General features: G+C 43.6%; 1 protein-coding gene across 2 annotated transcripts; it reads right to left on the reverse strand.

Annotated features, from left to right (window-relative positions):
- Positions 1–1,842: 1,842 nt before the first annotated feature.
- Positions 1,843–7,011, reverse strand: LOC100382620 (uncharacterized). Of its 2 annotated transcripts, NR_158540.1 has the most exons (7): positions 6,633–7,011; positions 6,340–6,536; positions 4,564–4,628; positions 3,081–3,336; positions 2,915–3,000; positions 2,749–2,840; positions 1,843–2,458 (listed from the first exon to the last, which is right to left on the reverse strand). NR_158540.1 is itself a non-coding variant. In NM_001361670.1 (6 exons), exons 1-6 carry the CDS (start codon positions 6,873–6,875, stop codon positions 2,220–2,222), a joined length of 1,113 nt encoding a protein of 370 aa, NP_001348599.1. In that variant the 5' UTR covers positions 6,876–7,011; the 3' UTR covers positions 1,843–2,219. The 2 variants fall into 2 exon arrangements, 1 of the variants encoding a protein (NP_001348599.1); NM_001361670.1 differs by lacking the exon at positions 4,564–4,628.
- Between the last annotated feature and the right edge of the window lie 15,986 nt (positions 7,012–22,997).

Raw genomic sequence — 22,997 nt, forward strand, 5'->3', positions numbered from 1 at the left:
AATTGCTCCATTTCCTTCCCTGAAATTGACTACCATTCCTTGATACCTATTTTACTTAAAAAGTTTTCTAATGCTTAGTCTTGCTTTAGAAAACAAAAATGTTTTTTTTGAAAACAAAGATGATGCTTCACATGGGATGGGAAGCTTTCAAAAGAAAAGATTTGATGGTGGATCCATCATAGCCATGATGGGTTCAACATCTGAAAAGATGTACCTCTGCCAGGTACCAAACTTTGGGTTGTAAATGATTAAGACGAGACCGGGCGGGTGACTTGCACGAGAAGAGAGTCTCGGTGTACTGTCTCCGTCTGAGTCGATTAAGGACCGTGTCGACGTAGGCTTGATGATCGAGGACTTTTTAACTGGCCACATGCCTCATCATGGGTAAGCTTGGCCTCGGGCAGACCAATACCAGAAAGGCCAACACGCAATGGGAGTGGAGAGATGGCGAGAGTAGTGTGTACCCTCCGTGGCAAGAGGCTGGACGGTGGTGTATCTGTGCTCTCGGTTGGCGTGAACCCGGTCTAGTCTTGAGAAACTCGGTGGCGAGTTGACATATGCAAGGGTTAAGTGCTACATATGTCGTGTGGTTGGAGATCCCCAGCTGGGTATTAATCGATTCGGATCGTCGTTACTTCTTGGACATGAAGACTTGGTCACTGACTTACACATAGCATTCCAATGAACTTAAAGGGTGATAAAAGACGGCTAGTGTAGGCCAAGTGCTTGACTAGGATAGAATGAACTCTAAATGCAGGTAATGACTTAACCTGATAATAAAACTAGATTTTTAAGGATCCACTGTTAGTAAGCATTTCCCCCAAACAGAGTCTTTGATTCTTGAATAGCCTTACCTTGACTCCCTCAAGCCAGCATATCCTTAAGAGTCTTTTTCCTTTGTTGGGTAAGACTTGCGAAAGTTCACTCCGTACTCAGGGTTTTCGAACCCATGTTGTTGTAGGTGAGGAAACATCGGAGTTTTGTTGTTCCTGTTCAAAGGTGGTACCCAAGGAGGAGCCCCAGCAGTGAAGTTGGTTGTGGGACGATGTTTGGCTCCCACCTTGAAATCAATAAACTTTTGTGTGGGAGGGTGTTTTGTCTCACTGGTTTGTAATAATACTTTATGCACTTTTAATACCCTGGTATTGTAATAATAATACTCTCTCTATTTATTTTATGGATGTAAATTAAGTTATTGTAATCTGCTTCTGCTTTTCATTCGATGTGATGTAATATTTGTGTGATGGGTAACATGCTCTTGGACGATGTAAAGAAGATACAGAGGACCGAACTTATCGAATGATTATGCGCAGCTACAGGATTGTCCGAGGTCCTAAGAACAAGGACAACTATAGGTGGGCCAAATACCTTGGGAGATTCCGTAACACTGCCCGACGAGACGAGCGAGTGTGATTTCTCCTTTTTTTCTCTCCTCAATGACTTCAACCAAGTGGAGACAACTCAACTATTTAAGTTGGTCTCACTCTACCTTGAGTAGCAAGGTGGTAGTAAAGTCCCACCATACCATACATGTATGTGGTCCTTTAGAATTTACATGAATTCTTATTTAGGTCAAGCCCAAAATCTCTAACACATACACGTGCTGACGCACACTAACAGCCAGTAACCATGCTATCACAAGCATGTATAAGCAACACATACGCATTACCTATACGAAAAAGTCCAACCACCTTAGTGCCAATTTCATTTCAAACCAAAATTTCATCACATGATGTCACACAGCCTAACCTGTGGTAACACATGATACGTTCTCGGGGTAATACATATAATAACAATCCAGCAGCAGCACTACATGGGTTACAATATATCAAACACACAGAGGGAAGTAGAAAAATATTTTTATCGCCATCATCAATATATCCTAGAACCGCCTTTGAAGTACGCCAAATGTATATTGCCAATCAATCTCCTACTTAGCCCGATTGCAGATCACCCACACCCGCAATTGGTACTGAACGTAATATAGGTGATCTATGTCTAATTGGTTCCTACAGTACAACCCCAAAACAGTCACCAACTAATCCTGCCTAGATACCAATATGGGACTAACATAAACTAAGCCCCAAAAATGATATTACAGAGCATACTGGTACTTGTGATTGTGGACTATATAAAGTGATAATGTAAGTTCATTGAATAAAATAGTGGGCATCGAGCTGTGATGTTCAGTAGGTAGGTAGTTTGGATGGACATCCAATTTAGTGTGTGAGGAAGAAGCGGTAATCTGGGTGATCTACTTGCCGCTGGCAAAGCCAGTCATCAGCAGCTTTCAGAAGCGACGTAGTCAACTGCTGCTCATGGTGCTGATTTGACGTCCACAAGGAACCATTTAATTTGTAAGATGCTAGGCCGATCAGAGGCAGTGTGATCTTCCCAGGAACAGAAGCAACTTTACTGTTATGTAAGTTATTTGTCTCAGGACAACCGCTTATCGTACCTGCTCAACATTGCATCCCAATTAGCAAATAGCTCAGAAATGAGATTCTTCAGGTTTACTGCTGCTTTTAATATGCACCTAGACATAGGGGGTGTTTGTTTGGGATTATAATCCACCTAGATTATATAATCCAACAATTTTTGAACTAAATCTTAGTTCAAAAGTTGTTAGATTATATAATCTGGATAGATTATAATCTCAAACAAACACCCCCATACTCTGAACAGGACAGGGTATGCTAATTTGTATTGTTTTCCAACAAGAAGATTAGAAGAAACACGAGCGCTCACCATCAGGTGTTGTTGACAATGAATGGAATGTTAAAAAGCAAGCATCTAGATCTTGTAGCGTAGGTCCTGTTGGTATCCGGTATATGGGATACCTGCAATCAACTTTCATTGGATAAGACAGCTATGTAACTAATGAAATATAACTGTCAGGAGTTAAGGGAAGTACCAGGCTACAGAGATCCAACTGGACGGGAGAAGATCACAGCTCTTGTATGTATTTAGATCAGGAAACTTACATGCAAATACTGAAATCTGTAGGTATTAATAAAATATAACTGTCAGCTAGGTTACAAATACTACATTTGGTTGCACAAGAACCGAAAAAGACATACCATATCTGCTAATGGTTGTCTTCCATATGGTGCATCATGCTCCATATATTGGAAAACAGGGGGAGGTTCCTGGTTACTGGAATCACAGTCATCACTGGACAACCTTTCTTGATCGGTGCAAATATTTTCTACTAAACATTGGGTTGTTCTTCCAATAGACCTTTCATTGTCATTGTCATTGTCACTCTCATTGCTTACATCACTGCTTGTTTCTGGAGCATTGTCACCATCACTGCCTTCATTAAGGTATCTGCAGCTGAAAACAAAAAACAGTTCCAAAAGATCATAATTATCTAAGGGAATGTTTTTTTGAAGGAATGTCCAAGAGAAAGTTGACCAGAAAAGTACACAATAATAGTAACAATTGATGTATTCATGCATTACTGAAAAAATGAACATTATTTCTAAGACATCTCTGCTAGTCCAATTCATAGAAAGCTGAAACAGTCATGCATTCTGATTTATTCATTTATTGTTTCACCACAAAATAACTTCTTTTATCTGAACAAACCAGTTTGTGTCAGTTCAGATTGTGGATGCATGACACCACCTACCAAGGTTCAAATCCTAGTGCCCACATTTTTAAGTAGCACTTCATCCCTAGTTGTTGCTGAAACCAGAGATTACCTCCATTATCTAAAAAAACTCCTCAAATAAGAAACATAAGGGAACACCAAGTGCCGGAGGCTCCCACATGAATGGGATTTGGTAAAGGATAAACCAAGGCAAACCTTCCCTCCACGAATGCGTAGAGGCTGCTTCGAACCTGTGACCTGATGACTCGGTAAGACAGCTCTCACCAAAATAAACTTAAATAAATATAAATCAGAGGCTTTTATTCCTGAAAAATTAATCAGTGTGTTCTAAAGGAACTGTGGTTTATAAGGTCTAAAACATTTCAGGGAAGTCCAACTCCTTCAAGATAAACTTTCAGCTTCGAGAGAAGCCAACAAAAAAAATATCAGCCAAGTTGAAACCTGATGGTTCAGAGACTTAAAATAGCAAGCAGTGCAGTAACACCTTCATTATTTTTGTTCTAACAATTCTGACAGCCTATTTTTTAATCAATAATGCAAGTGAAATTATGGCCGTTTTTTTTTGAGAAATCTGAAAGAAGCATAAGAAATGAATTCACCATAGGCAAATTTATATTGCTCACCATGCTCCATAATAGTCTGGATTAACTTAATGCTTTTTATGGAAACGTGATGTAGTTGCAGGGTGGAGCACAATTCTTTGATGTTTAAGAGCAAATTTCACGGCCAGTTCCTTGCATTGGTTTGGGGTTTTACCAGATTCATTGTTAGCTGGAATTATAGCTCTCAGGAGCTGGTCAGAGACACCTCGACCATGGTATTATATAACTTGATCTGGAAACAGATCTATATAATCAGTGAAATGCCAGGAGAATGGTACTATGATTGATGTTTTTTTCAAGCAAGTACAGGCATGCTGATATGCTCTGGTTTTCAAGAATAGTCACCATTAGTGAACACAGTCAGAACAGTTCAGACGATGAATCGTTCATCTGGTCAGTTCAATCACAACCTGTTATATAAAGTAAAGCGGACAACTTTGGATTAGATCCCCTGCTTGAATTGTTTCTAGGTATTGTTATATAAAAAGAAATGTAACAAGTATAAATAAAATTATCCTGCAAATATTTAACCACAGGTAGTAATACTGACATTTTACATGTTCAATGCTAGTATCACATGCTGCTGTAAATAAAATGTAATGGTCATTATAATGTTCAATGATGATTTGATGATCCATGCAACAATTACAGCCTCAAATGAATGGTAGGATGCTTGCAAGAATGGAGTGTTCAATATTAACCATGCTTTAATATAACAAGCAAGAACATGGGGCTGTTTGATTTGCACTGAAATTTGTCATAAAGTAGACAATCCAAATTTGGAATGCCAAAATTGAGGTCAAAATTGGAACTAAGAGCATATCCAGCAGATCACCATTAATTCATCCCTAATAAAATGGAATTGGTGGTCACCGGTAGTGCTTTTTTGGAATATTCGGGGAGATGCTCCAGCACCAATAATCTTTCTCAATGGAACCCACATGTCAAAATAGAGGACGTGGAAAAAGGAAGATGACAGTTGTTGTGGTCCCAACACTAATGTGGAGATGCAACTCCCCTTTAATTGAGAGGAGATGGAGGTTTTCTTTGTGAACACCAGAAAAGGAGAGCTATTGGGAAGCTGCTGGAGCTATGGAATTGCCTCATCCCCAAATATGACAGTTTTATGCGGATGAGGAATGGTATTGGAGAGCTCCTAGAGATGCTCATCTTAGCTCAATTGGTTGAGGGTGTGGATGTAAAGCACAGACCACCCAATTCAAGTCCTCACTGGCAAAACATTAGGTGCCAAATTCTTAATTTATAGCCACCGACTTCCTTCTTTATTGGTCTAGTTTTAATATATAAAAAATCAAGGTCACAACCAATTTTAATGACCTTAATATTGGCAAGATTTGACAACTAAGGTAGCATAGAGATAAGGTACCATTACATCTTTTGGCACTCAACCAAATGGTAGCCAATATTGGTCAAAGGTGCCAAATTTTGGCTTGACTAACTTGAGCACACTTGGGTCACACAGACCAACACATGCCATAAGATAGGAAGCTTGTGCCACAATAGAAGTACCAAGGGCTTATAGAATAAAAAGTGTACTTTGTCCGGTTGTTCAAATGCATAACCAAGACTAACTACAGCCACTTGGAAAATATTCGGACTTGTTTGAAAATGTACTGCAGAAAACATCCAAGCTAGCAATACTGCATGATTAAAGGTAACATCAGGCAAAATGACTACTGATATATTTAAAAAGACGTTCATCAATTAATTGAAATATGTAAAGAACAAAAAAAAACAGATCCTGGTTCAAGAAGAGCATGTCGACTAGCCTAATCATATCAATGTGCATGATAACATGCATCCACTAGTTCCATACGACTAGCAAGATCAGACACGCTCATGGAACATTACGAGATTTTCTTTAATCTTTAGCAGTAGCAGTGGTTCAGTTTGTTAGTTTCTTTGGTTTTAAGATAAAGTAGACTTCAGTGTTTCTGGAACAAATACAAAAGAATGGCAATAATCTTTCAACTACGTTTGGCCTAACATATCCAAGTATTGACAGAATCGAGGAAGTCATGGTCCACAATGTCAACCCATTCAATGCAGGTACCCGCAGATTCCAACATAAAAATGACAGCTATGAGCCTGTTATACTACCTCTTGGTCTTGCTCGACGACGGCAGCCGCGACCCATAGAGCTGGATAGCGGACAGGAATGGCACGTAGTACTGCACGACGCCATCCGTGCCATTGAGCAGCAGCGGCACGCCGGCGCCGTACGCGCTCCACTCCCCGAACGCCTCCCACAGATCCGCGAGCTCGTAGTACGGCGCTCCTGCCCGGCACCCCGGCGTCTGCAAGCGCACAAGAACAGAACAATCGGACCCGTCAGCCGTCAGCACATGTCCGTACGGAAAACACGAGCGGCAAGCAAGCGCCGGCAGACACACTCGAGGAGAGCACCGCGCGGGAACGCGGACGGCGGTGGAGGCGATGAAACTCTCGAGGTTGGTAGCCGGCGAAGGCGACGGGGAAGGGTCTCGCCCGAGCTCCGGCGTCGGCTTCGCCGGCTCCTCGGCCGCCGAGGCAGTTAGTGGCGGATGCTGTCTGTGTTGCTTGTCAAGGAGGTGGCGGTGCGGTGGGGGGCAGTAGAAGCGGTCGGCGATCGGGGAGGCGACGCCGGGGACAGACATGGCGGCTGGCGCTCAGCCTCGCCACCTCCCTTGCGGTTGAGGTTGCTGATGTGCAAGTGCTGGATGTGGGCGAGGAGTCGCAAAGGGAGTAGGAGGCGACGGCTGCGTAGCGGGACTCGGGAAGTCGGGAGAGGAGGTGGAGAGAGAGAGAGAGAGAGAGAGAGAGAGAGAGAGAGAGAGAGAGAGAGAGAGAGAGAGAGAGCAAACCGGCAAAGGCTGCGGCTGCGTTTCCTTTACTAGTGGCCTAGCCTAGTGGGGCTGTGGGGCGGCGGCCGCGGCAGCAGAGTGGGCGTGCGAATAAAAAAATTCGCCCACGGCCACAGGGTGGTCTCTGGTCAGGTTACCCATCCCGTTTTGTACACGAATTTCGACCGTTTCCGAAAATAGAATTTTACCAAATTTCACCCGAATTTCTTATTTACCCACCGGTTTATACTTTCAAATCCAAAAATTCGGATTTCGCTTTTCCCGACCCAATTTCGCCGCTTTCTGACCGAATTTCGGTACTTTTTTTACCGCAAAACGCAATTTGGTTAGAAAGAATAAAAATTTTGGTAGAATGTGTCTGTATTTTATTCAAATCATGTTGCATAACAAATAACAACATATTCACAATAATTTAATGCACAAAAACACATAGAACATATATATGCAAATAGAAAATCACAATTAAGTGCAACACACGTCAATAGAAGGTTACATTTGTGTCATACAACCATAACATAGATTACCCAATAACACAAATTACAACACAAAACAATAGTCAGATGGTAATGCATCCACATATTCAGCTGGAGTCATAATATTCAGGCATGTTCGAAGCATCTGGGTGTGGATCCATTCTATATACATATTTCTATACAGTTAAAAAAATAAAATTAGCTAGATAATATGAACAATAAACAAATATTTAATGATAAAGGAAAAGTAACACATCTCAAGGCTGTAGAAGCATATGGATACATAAACAAATATTTAATGATGAAGGAAAAGTAACACATCTCGAAGGCTATAGAAGCATATGGATCCATGTTTGTGACACCATAAAATGGTTGTCCATATGTCGGATAGGGTGCAAGATGTAAGTATACATAAGCGGGTGGAGGTGGTTGTTCATACTTGTCGGGGGTGATAATTAGGGGTACCTAGATTATCCCTCCCGAAAGACGCACTCAGGAGAAGTAAAAACATAACCCCCGAGGGGAAGCAGTCGAGGTACCTCCTAACCCGAGGCCTCTCCCCAAGAGTCTCCCACCTCAGGCAGAACTCCGCCTCGCCCGAAGTCACCACCGCTCTGTCCGTCTCGCCCGAGCTGATCCCAGGCAGATAAGACAAGGGCGCCCGAAAACAGGTGGGGAACACTCGCATTTAATGCGCATACCTACCCACGTCGTGGCAGCAGGAGCACAGTGGTTAACAAGACAGCAGTCACATCCAGGCGCAGCAACATGATTACACCCCCGCTATAGTACGTGCACGCCGCCTGCCATCCCCTTGATGGGACGTCTAATAAGACGAGTGAAGCAGACCGACCCTTGGGCGTAAATCTCCGCCTCGCTCGACGCTAAGTCCAGCCCTCGGGCGCAAACTCCCACCTCGCCCGACGCAGAGTTTGGCCTCGGGCGCAATCTTCGTCTCGCCTGACGCTGAGTTCAGCCTCAGGTGATTTCCCGCCTCGCCCGAGCTCGGCCTCGGCTACCTACTCCACCGCGAATCCCGCGGGCGGCCACTCCACCGACTGTGGCACACGTCAAGGGATGGCTCAACCAATGCCTCAGGAAGACTTCCGCCTTGCCCAAGATGGGCTCTGACGTCGATAAACGCAGCAAGGAATCACGATGTCACTCCGCACAGGGACGCTGACACACCTCGTAAGCAGACTTTTACCCATAGTGAAAGGGAATTAGGCTTACACCTTTTTCCTAATTAATTTTGGTGGTTGAATTGCCCAACACAAATAATTGGACTAACTAGTTTGCTCTAGTCTATAAGTTTTACAGGTGTCAAAGGTTCACAATTAGCCAATAAAAGGACCAAGAAAGGGTTCAAACAAAGAGAGCTAAAGACATCCCAAAAGGCATCCTGGTCTGGCGCACCGGACAGTGTCTGGTGCACCACCGGACAGTGTCCGGTGCACCAGGGCACTCGAAGCTCAACTCGCTACCTTTGGGAAAATCAGAGGGCACTCCGCTATAATTCACTGGACTGTCCGGTGAGTCACCGGACAGTGTCCGGTGCACACCGGACTGTCCGGTGTGCCGGCGGAACAACGGCTACTTCGCGCACAACGGTCAACTGCAACCGCATTCAATGCGCTACAGTGCGCGCAGAAGTCAGAGCACGCGCGGGAGGCGCACCGGACAGTCTACAGGGCCTGTCCGGTGCACCACCGGACAGCCCAGAGGCCCCACAAGTTAGAGCTCCAACGGTCGAACCCCAACGGCTGGCTGACGTGGCTGGCGCACCGGACAATGTCCGATGGCGCACCGGACTGTCCGGTGCGCCATGCGACAGCAGTCTTCCAACGTCCATTTTTGGTGGTTGGAACTATAAATACCCCAACCACCCCACATTCAATGGCATCCAAATTTCTACACTTCTATACCTTACAAGAGTTATAGCATTCAATACAAGACACACCAAAGAGATCAAATCCTATCCCAACTCCACACAAAGCTTTAGTGATTAGAGAGAGAGATTTGTTGTGTTCATTTGAGCTCTTGCGCTTGGATTGCTTCTTTTCTTTCTCATTCTTCTTGTGATCAAACTCAATTGTAACCGAGGCAAGAGACACCAATTGTGTGGTGGTCCTTGTGGGAACGTTGTGTTCCGTTTGATTGAGAAGAGAAGCTCACTCGGTCTAAGTGACCGTTTGAGAGAGGGAAAGGGTTGAAAGAGACCCGGTCTTTGTGACCACCTCAACGGGGAGTAGGTTTGCAAGAATCGAACCTCGGTAAAACAAATCATCGTGTCTCACTCTTTATTTACTCACGATTTTTTTGCGCCCTCTCTCTCGGACTCGTTTCTATTTCTAACGCTAACTCGGCTTGTAGTTGTGCTTAAGTTTATAAATTTCAGATTCGCCCTATTCACCCCCCCCCCTCTAGGCAACTTTCAATTGGTATCAAAGCCCAGTGCTTCATTAGAGCTTAACCGCTCGAAGTGATGTCGGGAGATCACGCCAAGAAGGAGATGATGATCGGCGAGAAGCCCACTACAAGCCATGGGAAGGCTCCATCCGGGGAGTCCGCCAACAAGGTGAAGGGATCCCCTTCACACAACAAGTCGGGTCGGAGCGGTGACAAGAAGAAGAAGATGAGGAAGGTGGTCTACTACGAGACCGACTCTTCGTCGCCATCCACCTCCGGCTCCGACACGCCGTCCGTAACTTCTAAGCGCCATGAGCGCAAGAAGTTTAGTAAGATTCCCCTACGCTACCCTCGCATTTCCAAACGTACTCCTTTACTTTCCGTCCCATTAGGCAAACCACCTATGTTTGATGGTGAAGATTATAATATGTGGAGTGATAAAATGAGGCATCATCTAACCTCACTCCACACTAGCATTTGGGATGTTGTTGAGATTGGAGTACATGTACCATCACCGGGGGATGAAGACTATGATTCGGATGAGGTCGCCCAAATCTGGCACTTTAACTCCCAAGCCACCACTATACTCCTCGCCTCTCTAAGTCAAGAGGATTATAACAAGGTACAAGGGTTAAAGAGCGCAAAGGAGATTTGGGACGTACTCAAGACCGCGCACGAAGGAGATGAGGTGACCAAAATCACCAAGCGGGAGACGGTCGAAGGGGAGCTCGGTCGGTTCTGACTCAACCAAGGCGAGGACCCTAAAGCCATGTACAACCGCTTGAAGACTTTGGTGAACCAAGTGCGCAACCTCGGGAGCACCAAATGGGATGACCATGAAATGGTCAAGGTTATTCTAAGATCCCTCGTTTTTCTTAATCCTACGCAAGTTCAATTAATTCGAGGTAATCCTAGATATACACTAATGTCTCCCGATGATGATCAAAGGCTCAAAGAAAATCATCGAGCTAGATGGCCCCTCCACGCCCGAAGCACAACCGGTCGCATTCAAGGCGACGGAGGAGAAGAAGGAGGAGTCTACATCAAGTAGACAACCCATCGACGCCTCTAAGCTCGACAATGAGGAAATGGCGCTCATCATCAAGAGTTTTCGCCAAATCCTCAAGCAAAGGAAGGGGAAAGATTACAAGTCCCGTTCCAAGAAGGGCAAGAGGAGAGAAAAGAAGAGGTACCACAAGAAGAGGGGCGGCGATGCCCATGTGTGCCGCGAGTGGGACTCCGAAGAGAGCTCCTCCGACTCCTCCTCCAACGAGGACGCCATCAACATCGTCGTCACCAAGGGCCTCCTCTTCCCCAACGTCGGCCACAAGTGCCTCATGGCAAAGGACGACAAAAGGAAGAAGGTAAAATCAAGATCCTCCACTAAATATGGAACCTCTAGTGATGAGGATAATGCTAGTGATGAGGAGGATAACTTGCGCACCCTTTTCGCCAACCTTAGCATGCAACAAAAAGAAAAACTAAATGAATTAATTAGTGCTATTCATGAGAAGGATGAACTCTTGGACACCCAAGAAGACTTCCTAATTAAGGAAAATAAGAAGCATGTTAAGGTTAAGAATGCTTATGCTCTAGAAGTAGAAAAATGTGAAAAATTATCTAGTGAGCTAAGAACATGCCATGATGTTATCACCAACCTTACAAATGAGAATGCTAGTTTAAATGCTAAGGTTGATTCAAATGTTTATGATGCTTCAATTCCCAATCTTAGAGATGATAATGTTGAATTACTTGCTAAGATTGAAGAATTAAATATTTCTCTTGCTAGCCTTAGAAATGAAAATGAAAATTTAATTGCTAAGGCTAAGGATTTAGATGTTTGCAATGTTACCATATCCAATATTAGAAGTGAGAATAACATATTACATGCTAAGATTGTTGAACTAAAATCTTGCAAACCCTCTACATCTACCATTGAGCATGTTTCCATTTGTACTAGATGTAGAGACATTAACATTGATGCTATTCATGATCATATGGCTTTAATTAAACAACAAAATGATCATATAGCAAAATTAAATGCTAAAATTGCCGAGCATGACTTAGAAAATGAAAAATTTAAATTTGCTAGAAGCATGCTCTATAGTGCGAGACGCCCTGGCATCAAGGATGGCATTGGCTTCCAAAAGGGGGACAATGTCAAACTTAATGCCCCTCCTAAAAGATTGTCTAACTTTGTTAAGGGCAAGGCTCCCATGCCTCAGGATAACAAGGGTTACATTTTGTACCCTGCCGGTTACCCCGAGAGCAAAATTAGGAGAATTCATTCTAGGAAGTCTCACTCTGGCCCTAATCATGCTTTTATGTATAAGGGTGAGACATCTAGCTCTAGGCAATCAACCCGTGCTAAATTGCCTAGAAAGAAAACTCCTATTGCATCAAATGATTCTAAAATTTCATTTAAAACTTTTGATGCATCTTATGTTTTAACTAACAAATCCGGCAAGGTAGTTGCCAAGTATGTTGAGGGCAAGCACAAGGGGTCAAAGACTTGTGTTTGGGTACCCAAAGTTCTTGTATCTAATGTCAAAGGACCCAAAACCATTTGGGTACCTAAAATCAAGAACTAAACTTGTTTTGTAGGTTTATGCATCCGGGGGTTCAAGTTGGATCATTGATAACGGGTGCACAAACCACATGACCGGGGAGAAGAAGATGTTCTCCTCCTATGAGAAAAACCAAGATCCCCAACGAGCTATCACATTCGGGGATGGAAATCAAGGTTTGTTCAAAGGATTGGGTAAAATTGCTATATCACCTGACCATTCCATTTTCAATGTTTTTCTTGTAGACTCTTTAGATTACAACTTGCTTTCAGTTTCGCAATTGTGTAAAATGGGCTACAACTGTCTTTTTACGGATACAGGTGTTACTGTCTTTAGAAGAAGTGATGATTCAATAGCATTTAAGGGAGTGTTAGAGGGTCAGCTATACTTAGTAGATTTTGATAGAGCTGAACTCGACACTTGCTTAATTGCTAAGACTAACATGGGCTGGCTCTGGCATTGCCGACTAGCACATGTTGGAATGAAGAATCTTCACAAACTTCTAAAGGGAGAACACATTTTGGGACTAACAGATGTTCATTTTGAGAAAGACAGGATTTGTAGCGCATGTCAGGCAGGGAAGCAAGTTGGTGTTCATCATCCACACAAGAACATCATGACGACTGACAGGCCACTCGAGCTCCTACACATGGACCTATTCGGCCCGATTGCTTACATAAGCATCGGCGGGAGTAAGTACTGTCTAGTTATTGTGGATGATTATTCTCGCTTCACTTGGGTGTTCTTTTTGTAGGAAAAATCTCATACCCAAGAGACCTTAAAAGGATTCTTGAGATGGGCTCAAAATGAGTTCGGCTTAAGGATCAAAAAGATTAGAAGCGACAACGGGACGGAGTTCAAGAACTCTCAAATTGAAGGCTTCCTTGAGGAGGAAGGCATCAAGCATTAGTTCACTTCTCCCTACACCCCACAACAAAATGGTGTAGTGGAGAGGAAGAATCGAACTCTATTGGACATGGCAAGAACCATGCTTGATGAGTACAAGACTTCGGATCGGTTTTGGGCCGAGGCGGTCAACACCGCCTGCTATGCCATCAACCGGTTGTATCTACACCGAATCCTCAAGAAGACATCATACGAACTCCTAACCGGTAAAAAGCCCAATGTTTCATATTTTAGAGTCTTTGGTAGCAAATGCTTTATTCTTGTTAAAAGAGGTAGAAAATCCAAATTTGCTCCTAAGGCTGTAGAAGGCTTTTTACTAGGATATGATTCAAACACAAGGGCATATAGAGTCTTTAACAAGTCCTCTGAACAAGTTGAAGTTTCTTGTGACATTGTGTTTGATGAGACTAACGGCTCTCAAGTAGAGCAAGTTGATCTTGATGAGATAGGTGATGAAGAGGCACCGTGCGTCGCACTAAGGAACATGTCCATTGGGGATGTGTGTCCTAAGGAATCCGAAGAGCCACCACATGCACAAGATCAACCGTCTTCCTCCACACAAGCATCTCCACCAACTCAAGATGAGGATAAGGCTCAAAATGATGAAGGAGAAGATCAAGAAGTTAAGCCACCTCAAGAGGAGAGCAATGATCAAGGGGGAGATGCCCATGATCAAGATGAGGAAGATGAACAAGTTCCAAGAATGCCACACCCAAGAGTCCATCAAGCAATCCAACGAGATCACCTCGTCGACACCATCCTCGGCGACATTCATAAGGGGGTAACCACTAGATCTCGTGTTGCACATTTTTGTGAGCATTACTCTTTTGGTTCCTCTATTGAGCCACATAGGGTAGAGGAAGCACTTCAAGATTCGGATTGGGTGGTGGCGATGCAAGAGGAGCTCAACAATTTCACAAGAAATGAGGTATGACATTTAGTTCCACATCCTAACCAAAATGTTGTAGGAACCAAGTGGGTCTTCCGCAACAAACAAGATGAGCATGGTGTGGTGACAAGGAACAAAGCCCGACTTGTGGCCAAGGGATATTCACAAGTCGAAGGTTTGGATTTCAGTGAAACCTATGCACCCGTAGCTAGGCTAGAATCAATTCGCATTTTACTTGCCTATGCTACTTACCATGGCTTTAAGCTTTACCAAATGGACGTGAAAAGTGCCTTCCTCAATGGACCAATCAAGGAAGAGGTCTATGTTGAGCAACCTCTCGGCTTTGAAGATAGTGAGTACCCTAACCATGTTTACAAACTCTCTAAGGCGCTTTATGGGCTCAAGCAAGCCCCAAGAGCATGGTATGAATACCTTAGAGATTTCCTTATCACTAATGGTTTCAAAGTCGGAAAGGTCGATCCTACTCTATTTACTAAAACTCTTGACAATGATTTGTTTGTATGCCAAATTTATGTTGATGATATTATATTTGGGTCTACTAACAAATCTACCTGTGAGGAATTTAGTAGGATCATGACACAGAAATTCGAGATGTCTATGATGGGGGAGTTGAAGTACTTCTTGGGATTTCAAGTGAAGCAACTCCAAGAGGGCACCTTCATTAGCCAAACAAAGTATATTCAAGACATTCTAAACAAGTTTGGGATGAAGGATGCCAAGCCCATCAAGACACCCATGGGAACCAATGGGCATCTCGACCTCGACACGGGAGGTAAATTCGTCGATCAAAAGGTATACCGGTCGATGATAGGCTCTTTACTCTATTTATGTGCATCTCGACCGGACATAATGCTTTCCGTATGCATGTGTGCAAGATTCCAAGCCGACCCCAAGGAAGCTCACCTTACGATCGTAAAATGAATCTTGAGATATTTAGTTCATACTCCTAAGTTTGGGCTTTGGTACCCTCGGGGATCCACATTTGATTTAATTGGTTATTCGGATGCCGATTGGGCGGGTGTAAAATTAATAGAAAGAGCACATCGGGGACTTGCCAGTTCTTGGGAAGATCTCTGGTGTCTTGGGCTTCAAAGAAGCAAAATTCCGTCGCTCTTTCTACCGCCGAAGCCGAGTATATTGCCGTAGGCCATTGTTGCGCGCAATTACTTTGGATGAGGCAAACCCTTAGGGACTATGGTTACAAATTAACCAAAGTTCCTCTTCTATGTGATAATGAGAGTGCAATCCGCATGGCGGATAATCCCGTTGAGCATAGCCGAACTAAACACATAGCCATTCGGTATCATTTTCTAAGGGATCACCAACAAAAAGGGGATATCGAGATTGCTTATATCAACACTAAAGAACAATTAGCCGATATCTTTACCAAGCCACTAGATGAACAAACCTTTAACAAACTTAAGCATGAGCTAAATATTCTTGATTCTAGGAATTTCTTTTGATGTCTTGCATACATAGCTCATAAATATACCTTTGATCATATCTCTCCCTTATATGCTATGACTAATGTGTTTTCAAGTGAATTTCAAACCAAGTCATAGATTGAAAGGGATTTAGAGTCTTCGGCGAAGACAAAGGCTTCCACTCCACTCCATCAAATTACAATCCTTCGCCGTCGCTCCGAGCAACTCTCCGTCTTTGGTATAATCTTCATTCTTATTTTGTTTGCCAAAGGGGAGAAAGTAGCTAAAGAGGGCTTATATTTCACTCAAGTATCTATTTTTGGCGATTCATGCCAAAGGGGGAGAAAGTATTAGCCCAAAGCAAAAGGACCGCACCACCACCAATTTTTGAAATGTTTTAAAATGACGAATTTTTCAATTGATATCTTATTGTATTCAAAAGGGGGAGAAACTAGTATTTTCAAAATTGGTATCTTAAAAACCCTCTTGAACACTAAGAGGAGGATTTTATTAAGGGGGAGTTTTTGTTTTAGTCAAAGGAAAAGCATTTAAAACAGGGGGAGAAAATTTCAAATCTTGAAAATGCTTCTCAAAATCTTATTCATTTACCTTTGACTATTTGCAAAAGGACTTTGAAAAGAATTTGCAAAAACAAAACATGTGGTGCAAGCATGGTCCAAAATATTAAAAATAAAGAAACAATCCATGCATATCTTATGAAAATATTTATTGGCTCAATTCTAAGTAACCTTTGCACTTACAATTATGCAAACTAGTTCAATTATGCACTTCTACATTTGCTTTGGTTTGTGTTGGCATCAATCACCAAAAAGGGGGAGATTGAAAGGGAATTAGGCTTACACCTTTTTCCTAATTGATTTTGGTGGTTGAATTGACCAACACAAATAATTGGACTAACTAGTTTGCTCTAGTCTATAAGTTTTACAGGTGTCAAAGGTTCACAATAAGCCAATAAAAGGACCAAGAAATGGTTCAAACAAAGAGAGCTAAAGACATCCCAAAAGGCATCCTGGTCTGGCGCACCGGACTGTCCGGTGCACCACCGGACAGTGTCCGGTGCACCAGGGCACTCGAAGCTCAACTCGCTACCTTTAGGAAAATCAGAGGGCACTCCGCTATAATTCACCGGACAGTGTCCGGTGCACACCGGACTGTCCGGTGTGCCAGCGGAACAACGGCTACTTCGCGCGCAACGATCGACTGCAACCGCATTCAATGCGCTACAGTGCGCGCAGAAGTCAGAGCACGCGCGGGAGGCGCACCGGACAGTCTACAGGACCTGTCCGGTGCACCACCGGACAGCCTAGAGGCCCCACAAGTCAAAGCTCCAACGGTCGAACCCCAACGGCTGGCTGACGTGGCTGGCGCACCGGACTGTCCGGTGCGCCATGCAACAACAATCTTCCAACGACCATTTTTGGTGGTTGGAACTATAAATACCCCAACCACCCCACATTCAATGGCATCCAAGTTTCTACACTTCTATACCTTACAAGAGCTATAACATTCAATACAAGACACACCAAAGAGATCAAATCCTCTCCCAACTCCACACAAAGCTTTAGTGATTAGAGAGAGAGATTTGTTGTGTTCATTTGAGCTCTTGCGCTTGGATTGCTTCTTTTCTTTCTCATTCTTCTTGTGATCAAACTCAATTGTAACCGAGGCAAGAGACACCAATTGTGTGGTGGTCCTTGCGGGAACGTTGTGTTCCGTTTGATTGAGAAGAGAAGCTCACTCGGTCTAAGTGACCGTTTGAGAGAGGGAAAGGGTTGAAAGAGACCCGGTCTTTGTGACCACCTCAACGGGGAGTAGGTTTGCAAGAACCGAACCTCGGTAAAACAAATCATCGTGTATCGCTCTTTATTTACTCACGATTTGTTTTGCGCCCTCTCTCTCGGACTCGTTTCTATTTCTAATGCTAACCCGACTTGTAGTTGTGCTTAAGTTTATAAATTTCAGATTCACCCTATTCACCCACCTCTAGGCGACTTTCACATACCATGGCGTTATTACAACAACTAACGTATGGGCAACCATTCCCCCTAGGGGCTCGGGTGTACGGCCAACCCCTCGGCCTCTGCCTCGGCTCTCAGCAGGAAATCAACAGACACAAGTCAACAATGCAGTGCACTGTCACGTCGGCTTACAGGACACCAAGACAACCCCCTTGGGATACAGCGACCCCGGGCTTCATTGCATACCTCCTACATGTATAAATAGGGCAGTGTGGTTCCCCCAAGGGGAAAAAAGACACACAGGCGAACACTCAGTTATTTGCCACTAGGTCTTAGGATATTGGTACTTGTCTCAATCGGTTTTAGGGACTTGGGAACTTTCCCTCTCCCATTGTGCTTGTAATCCCTACTGCAGGCACCTCGTGCGAGTAATATAAGCCTCATCCCCCTGTGCTGGAAGTAGGGCTTTACATTGCCCGAACCAGGATAAACTGCTTGTGTCAACTCGCACACCATCTAGATTCTAGGCACACGACATTATTTACTAGTTGCTTAGGACCCTTAGTCAAAACACCGACAATACTCATACATGATCGGTGGTGGTATTAGACTGGGTAGTGGTGCCCATGTGTGACAGAACCTCCCAAGATATTAGGCCCACCTATATTTGTCCTTGTCCCAAGGACCTTAGACAATCATGCAGATGCACACAATAGCACGACATGACCTAATTCCTGCATCTTCTTCAACATCTCCCAAGAGCGTACATCCCATTTCACAGACATTACACACAATCAGAGAAAAAGCAGAAAGAGTTACAATAACTTAATTTACATTAACATGTAACAATATAGAAAGAGTGATTATTACATTATAAGGGTTTGAGTGCTTCTACTGATTACATCACGGGAAGGTAGACACCTTCCATAAGTTTGTACTTAGTTTTCTTCCTCCTTCTTAGGGACGATCTTGGAACAGAAGCAGCAAAACTCTGCAGTCTCTTCACCTACAACAACATGGGTTTGAAAAACCTTAGTACGGAGTGTACTTTCGCAAGTCTTACCCGACTAAAAGAAAAGACTATCAAGGATATGCTGGCCTTTAGGAGTCAAGGTAAGGTTTATCAAGAACCAATGACCCAGTTTGCATAAAGCTGACTAGAGTTGGTCCTTAAAACTTCTTTTTACTTGTCAAGTTAAGTAATTTCCTGAAGCTAGATTCCTTTCCTAGTCTAGATCAAACACTTGGCCTACACTAGCCATCTTTTATCAAACTTTGAATTTACTTGTCACTATGGTGTAGGGCAGTGACCAAGTCTTCATATCCGAGAAGTAACGACGATCCGAATCGATTCATACCCAGCTAGGGATCTCAAACCACACGACATATGTAGCACTTAACCCTTGCATATATCAACTCGCACTCGAGTTTCTCAAGACCAAAACGGTTTCACTCCAACCGAGAGTACATATACTCCACCATCCAGCCTCTTGCCACAGAGGGTACACACTACTCCCGCCATCTCTCCACTCCCTTTGTGTTGTAGCCTTTCTGGGATTGGTCCAACCGAGGCAAAGCTTACCCATGATGAGGCATGTGGCCAGCTAAAAGGTCCTCGATCATCAAGCCTACATCGGCTCGGTCCTTAAATGACTCAGACGGGGACACTACACCTAGACTTCCTTCCTGTGCAAGTCATTCGCCCGGTCTCATCTTATAATTTATAACCCAAAGCTTGGTACCTGTCGGAGGTACTCTTTTCAGATGTTGAATCCATCACGGTCGTGATGGATTCCCCATCATAAGGTTTCTTTGTAAAATTCCCATTCCAGTGTGAAGCATCACTTTTATAAAACAAAACATTTTGTTTCTAATCAAGGCTAAGCATCATTAAAATTGGTTCGAGTAAATCAGGTATCAAGGAATGGTACTCAATTTCTCAAAGAAGGAAATGCATCAATAATTTATCACACAATTCCTATTACCTAATGCAACATTCAAAGGTGATAAAACTTTAAAAATACAAGGAAATGTAAATGCACCGGGGCTTGCCTTGTGTGAACATGCACCCGACACTACACTAGTTACCTCTTGGTCAAACTACCCATCCACAACCCCTCTTTATAGTATGACTAAAATGAAAATAGAGGTCCTAACTCTATACCGAGTGACCCACATCTCCTTCATTACTTAGCATATGAAGACCTTCATCTTTTGATTCGCATGTTTCAGTCGTCGCTTCAAGTTCTCATCTGAGGGATTGTTTTCAATGTTGTAGCGCAACTTCCTGCATTGTGACCTAAATTACCATTTGCTCTACAAAACACATGTTAGTAACAAGTAATATTACTTTGTCATTAATCACTAAAACCAACCAGTGGCCTAGATGCTTTCAATCTCCCCCTTTTTAGTGATTGATGGCAACCCTACAAGAGTGTGAGAGTATTTTGTTTGATTTCTGTCAATATTAGAAGATTGTTAGTGATATTCAACAAGTTGATAGAGGATAGTCATGTATAGGATATAGGAAGTATAAGTGCATACATAACATAAATTCGTGTTCAAATAATGCGAATGAAATCCATGAACAAGAGCTGCACGACTGGTGAAGATAGTAAGTGAAAACATATAAACACACTTAGTCATCAAAAGATCCTAAGAGCATGTCATTGAGTTTGTGAGGCATACAAAAGTTATACAAAAGCAGAGAGTCACAACAGAGAGAATCATGCATATATTACAACAAAAGACCATGACTCTCAACTAACTCCCCCTAGCTCTCACAACTCTCATCTCTCCCACTTTGGCGGCAAGCACCAGAAGTGTCGCCCTAACCTAGAGACTAGAAGAAGAAGGTGGAGGGGTAGGCGCATTAGGTCGAGTGCGAGCAGTTAGAGCAAATACAGGAAGGGGATCGGAGTCAGTCTCGAAACCAGGATCTGATGTAGAGGCTGGAGCTGGTGCTAACTCTAACACTGGCTACAATGCGTGAGCTGCTGGCCCTAGAGCTGGAATTGTAATGGCCCCTGCGGGGGTAGCAACTGCTGATACCTATGGTACTATTGGCTAAGCACTGACAGCTTTGATGACCTAAGTCAAGAGGTCTAGAGTGATAGGTCAGAAAGGAGAGAACGTCGGACCAAAAGAGTGTAGCTGGGGTCCAGACTGAATAGATGACACCACTGATGTCTAAAGAGGTGGTGGAGGAGCTGACTACACAAGAGGCACTAGAACACTGGTGTGCTGAAGAATATGAGTCACGAATGCCCGGTGCTCTGCCCTATCTGCCAAAAGCTGTGTCACACCGGGATTTAAGAGATAAAACCGGATGTGTCTCATATGTGTGACAAAGAAGAACAACACATATAATGACCAAGTGTATAGAGATAAATGTCACAAATATTATTGAAAAGCGGAAGTATCTTACAAAAATAAATAATAACAATAAAGCAAACTAATAATTATTCCTTGGCGCCATCAAGCTGACTCGGAGACACCACCTAGATAAACTCATACTCCTCATTGTAGAGCTCCTCCTGGACTACCTCCTCTTCACCTGTGGGGGGTTATATATCGCAATGGTGAGCTCATAAAAAATCATAGCTCAACAAGTTGTGGGGAATAAAATATCTTAACACCCAAAACCACATATAGCAATAACAAAGACTACCCAAAAGTTCAGGGGTAAATAAGGTGTAAAGATGACCAAACTAGGGTGACCTATTGGGTCCCATCAAAATTAAGCCTAAGCATGCCAAAATGATTATAGAGAACATTATTGGGTAAATAAAAGTGGTCAAGGGCACAACTTGCCTTCAACGAGCTCCTGCTCAGTATTTTCCACCTGTTGAGTACCGGGGTCCTCGGTCACTTGCTCGTCTACTCGTAGCATCACAAACAAACATGGTATTGGGGAAATTAACATCACACCAAACATGAGAACAGAATGAATAATGATAATCTACGCATCATAACAAGATCGTAGGTTTGAGAATAACTAAATTCGAAGTTACGGATAATAAGTTATGATTTTCCGAAGTTTTTATGTGTTTGGTACAAAATATACTAAGTGATTAATTTTAATCTATGTTTCATGATAAAATAGAGTTACCAGGTGATGGATAATATTAATACAAAATTAATCCAACTGAAATGGATTAAAAAGAAGTTCAAATGGATTTTCTATGAATTAAACAAGATCCTGGAATTATTTTTATACAAAAAATTCATTTTTAGTGTATTTTTACTAAATCCCTAAGCTGGAAGGGTTGCGGGCATAAAACTGTACAAACATAGGGGCAAAATCATTAATTTCAGGACCTAGATCTAATTATTTTATATCTGTTGTGGATAGCCGGTTTATTTTTAAAAAGTCCACAGACTATTTTATAAAGTTGCACGACCGAAGGGGTATCGGGAAATTCTAGCCGTCCGATCTAAACCTACGCACCAGATTAGATCTACAACTACATGAATTGCTATGGAACTGGGGCCACACGATCTACGATCAACGTCTTACATCTAATACGAGGCCGCACCCATCCGAGCCACTGTATCCCCATCCGACGCCCCAGCTTCGCCTCTAGAAGCGATCTAATCTGCGCCGTTGACAGAGGAATCAATGGTCTCGAACCCTATCCCGCACTACTATGCCCTCATTCGATCACCGTCGTCCGATCGAGATCCACGATCAGGGGATCCTTCTTCCCCCAACAGGGCGGAGCTGGGGCGCGCCAATGCCCCCACCCCCCCCGGCGGAGCTCTCGCCGGCGCGCCGCCGAATTCACCTGCCCCGATGACTGAGTACGAGCGATAACGTGCGCAAAACGAAATTGATGCCAAGGCAAACATGGAGGAGGTGTCTCGCCGAAAATGATCACGACGAAGGAAGCCAGCCGCGGTGCAGTCCGTTCCCACGGTGGAGCTCGGACGTTGACGAGGAATTGCACACCGGCGTAGTCAAATCTCCGCCCGATGATGGGGCTTACGACTTCCCCGGTTGATGGCGACTTCACGCGACCTTCTTGCGTTCACCGCAGACGCGGGTCAACGCGGTGCACTCTGCCCTCCCTCTCCTCCCCACTTCCGCTCTCTCGGTTCTCTCTCAATGCGGCCATGATTGCACGGTGAGGGTCGCGGATATGGAGGAGGGGTCACCCGAGAACCCTGTCGCTTCATATAGGGGTATAGCGCTCCGAGATTGAGCAACGACACGTCACTCCCATGTCGTGATCCCGCCATTGACGG

This window comes from Zea mays, chromosome 3 (genome assembly GCF_902167145.1).
Source record: "Zea mays cultivar B73 chromosome 3, Zm-B73-REFERENCE-NAM-5.0, whole genome shotgun sequence".
NCBI classification, from domain to species: Eukaryota; Viridiplantae; Streptophyta; class Magnoliopsida; order Poales; family Poaceae; genus Zea; species Zea mays.

Bases quoted from the DNA above. Each gene is read 5' to 3' on its own strand.
- LOC100382620 (NM_001361670.1), bottom strand. From the start codon at position 6,875: ATGTCTGTCCCCGGCGTCGCCTCCCCGATCGCCGACCGCTTCTACTGC. The intron at 6,537-6,632 runs GTGTGTCTGCCG...GTGCGCTTGCAG, and splicing joins CCGCGCGGTGCTCTCCTCGA to ACGCCGGGGTGCCGGGCAGG. The intron at 2,841-2,914 runs GTACTTCCCTTA...AGTTGATTGCAG, and splicing joins AGTTGGATCTCTGTAGCCTG to GTATCCCATATACCGGATAC.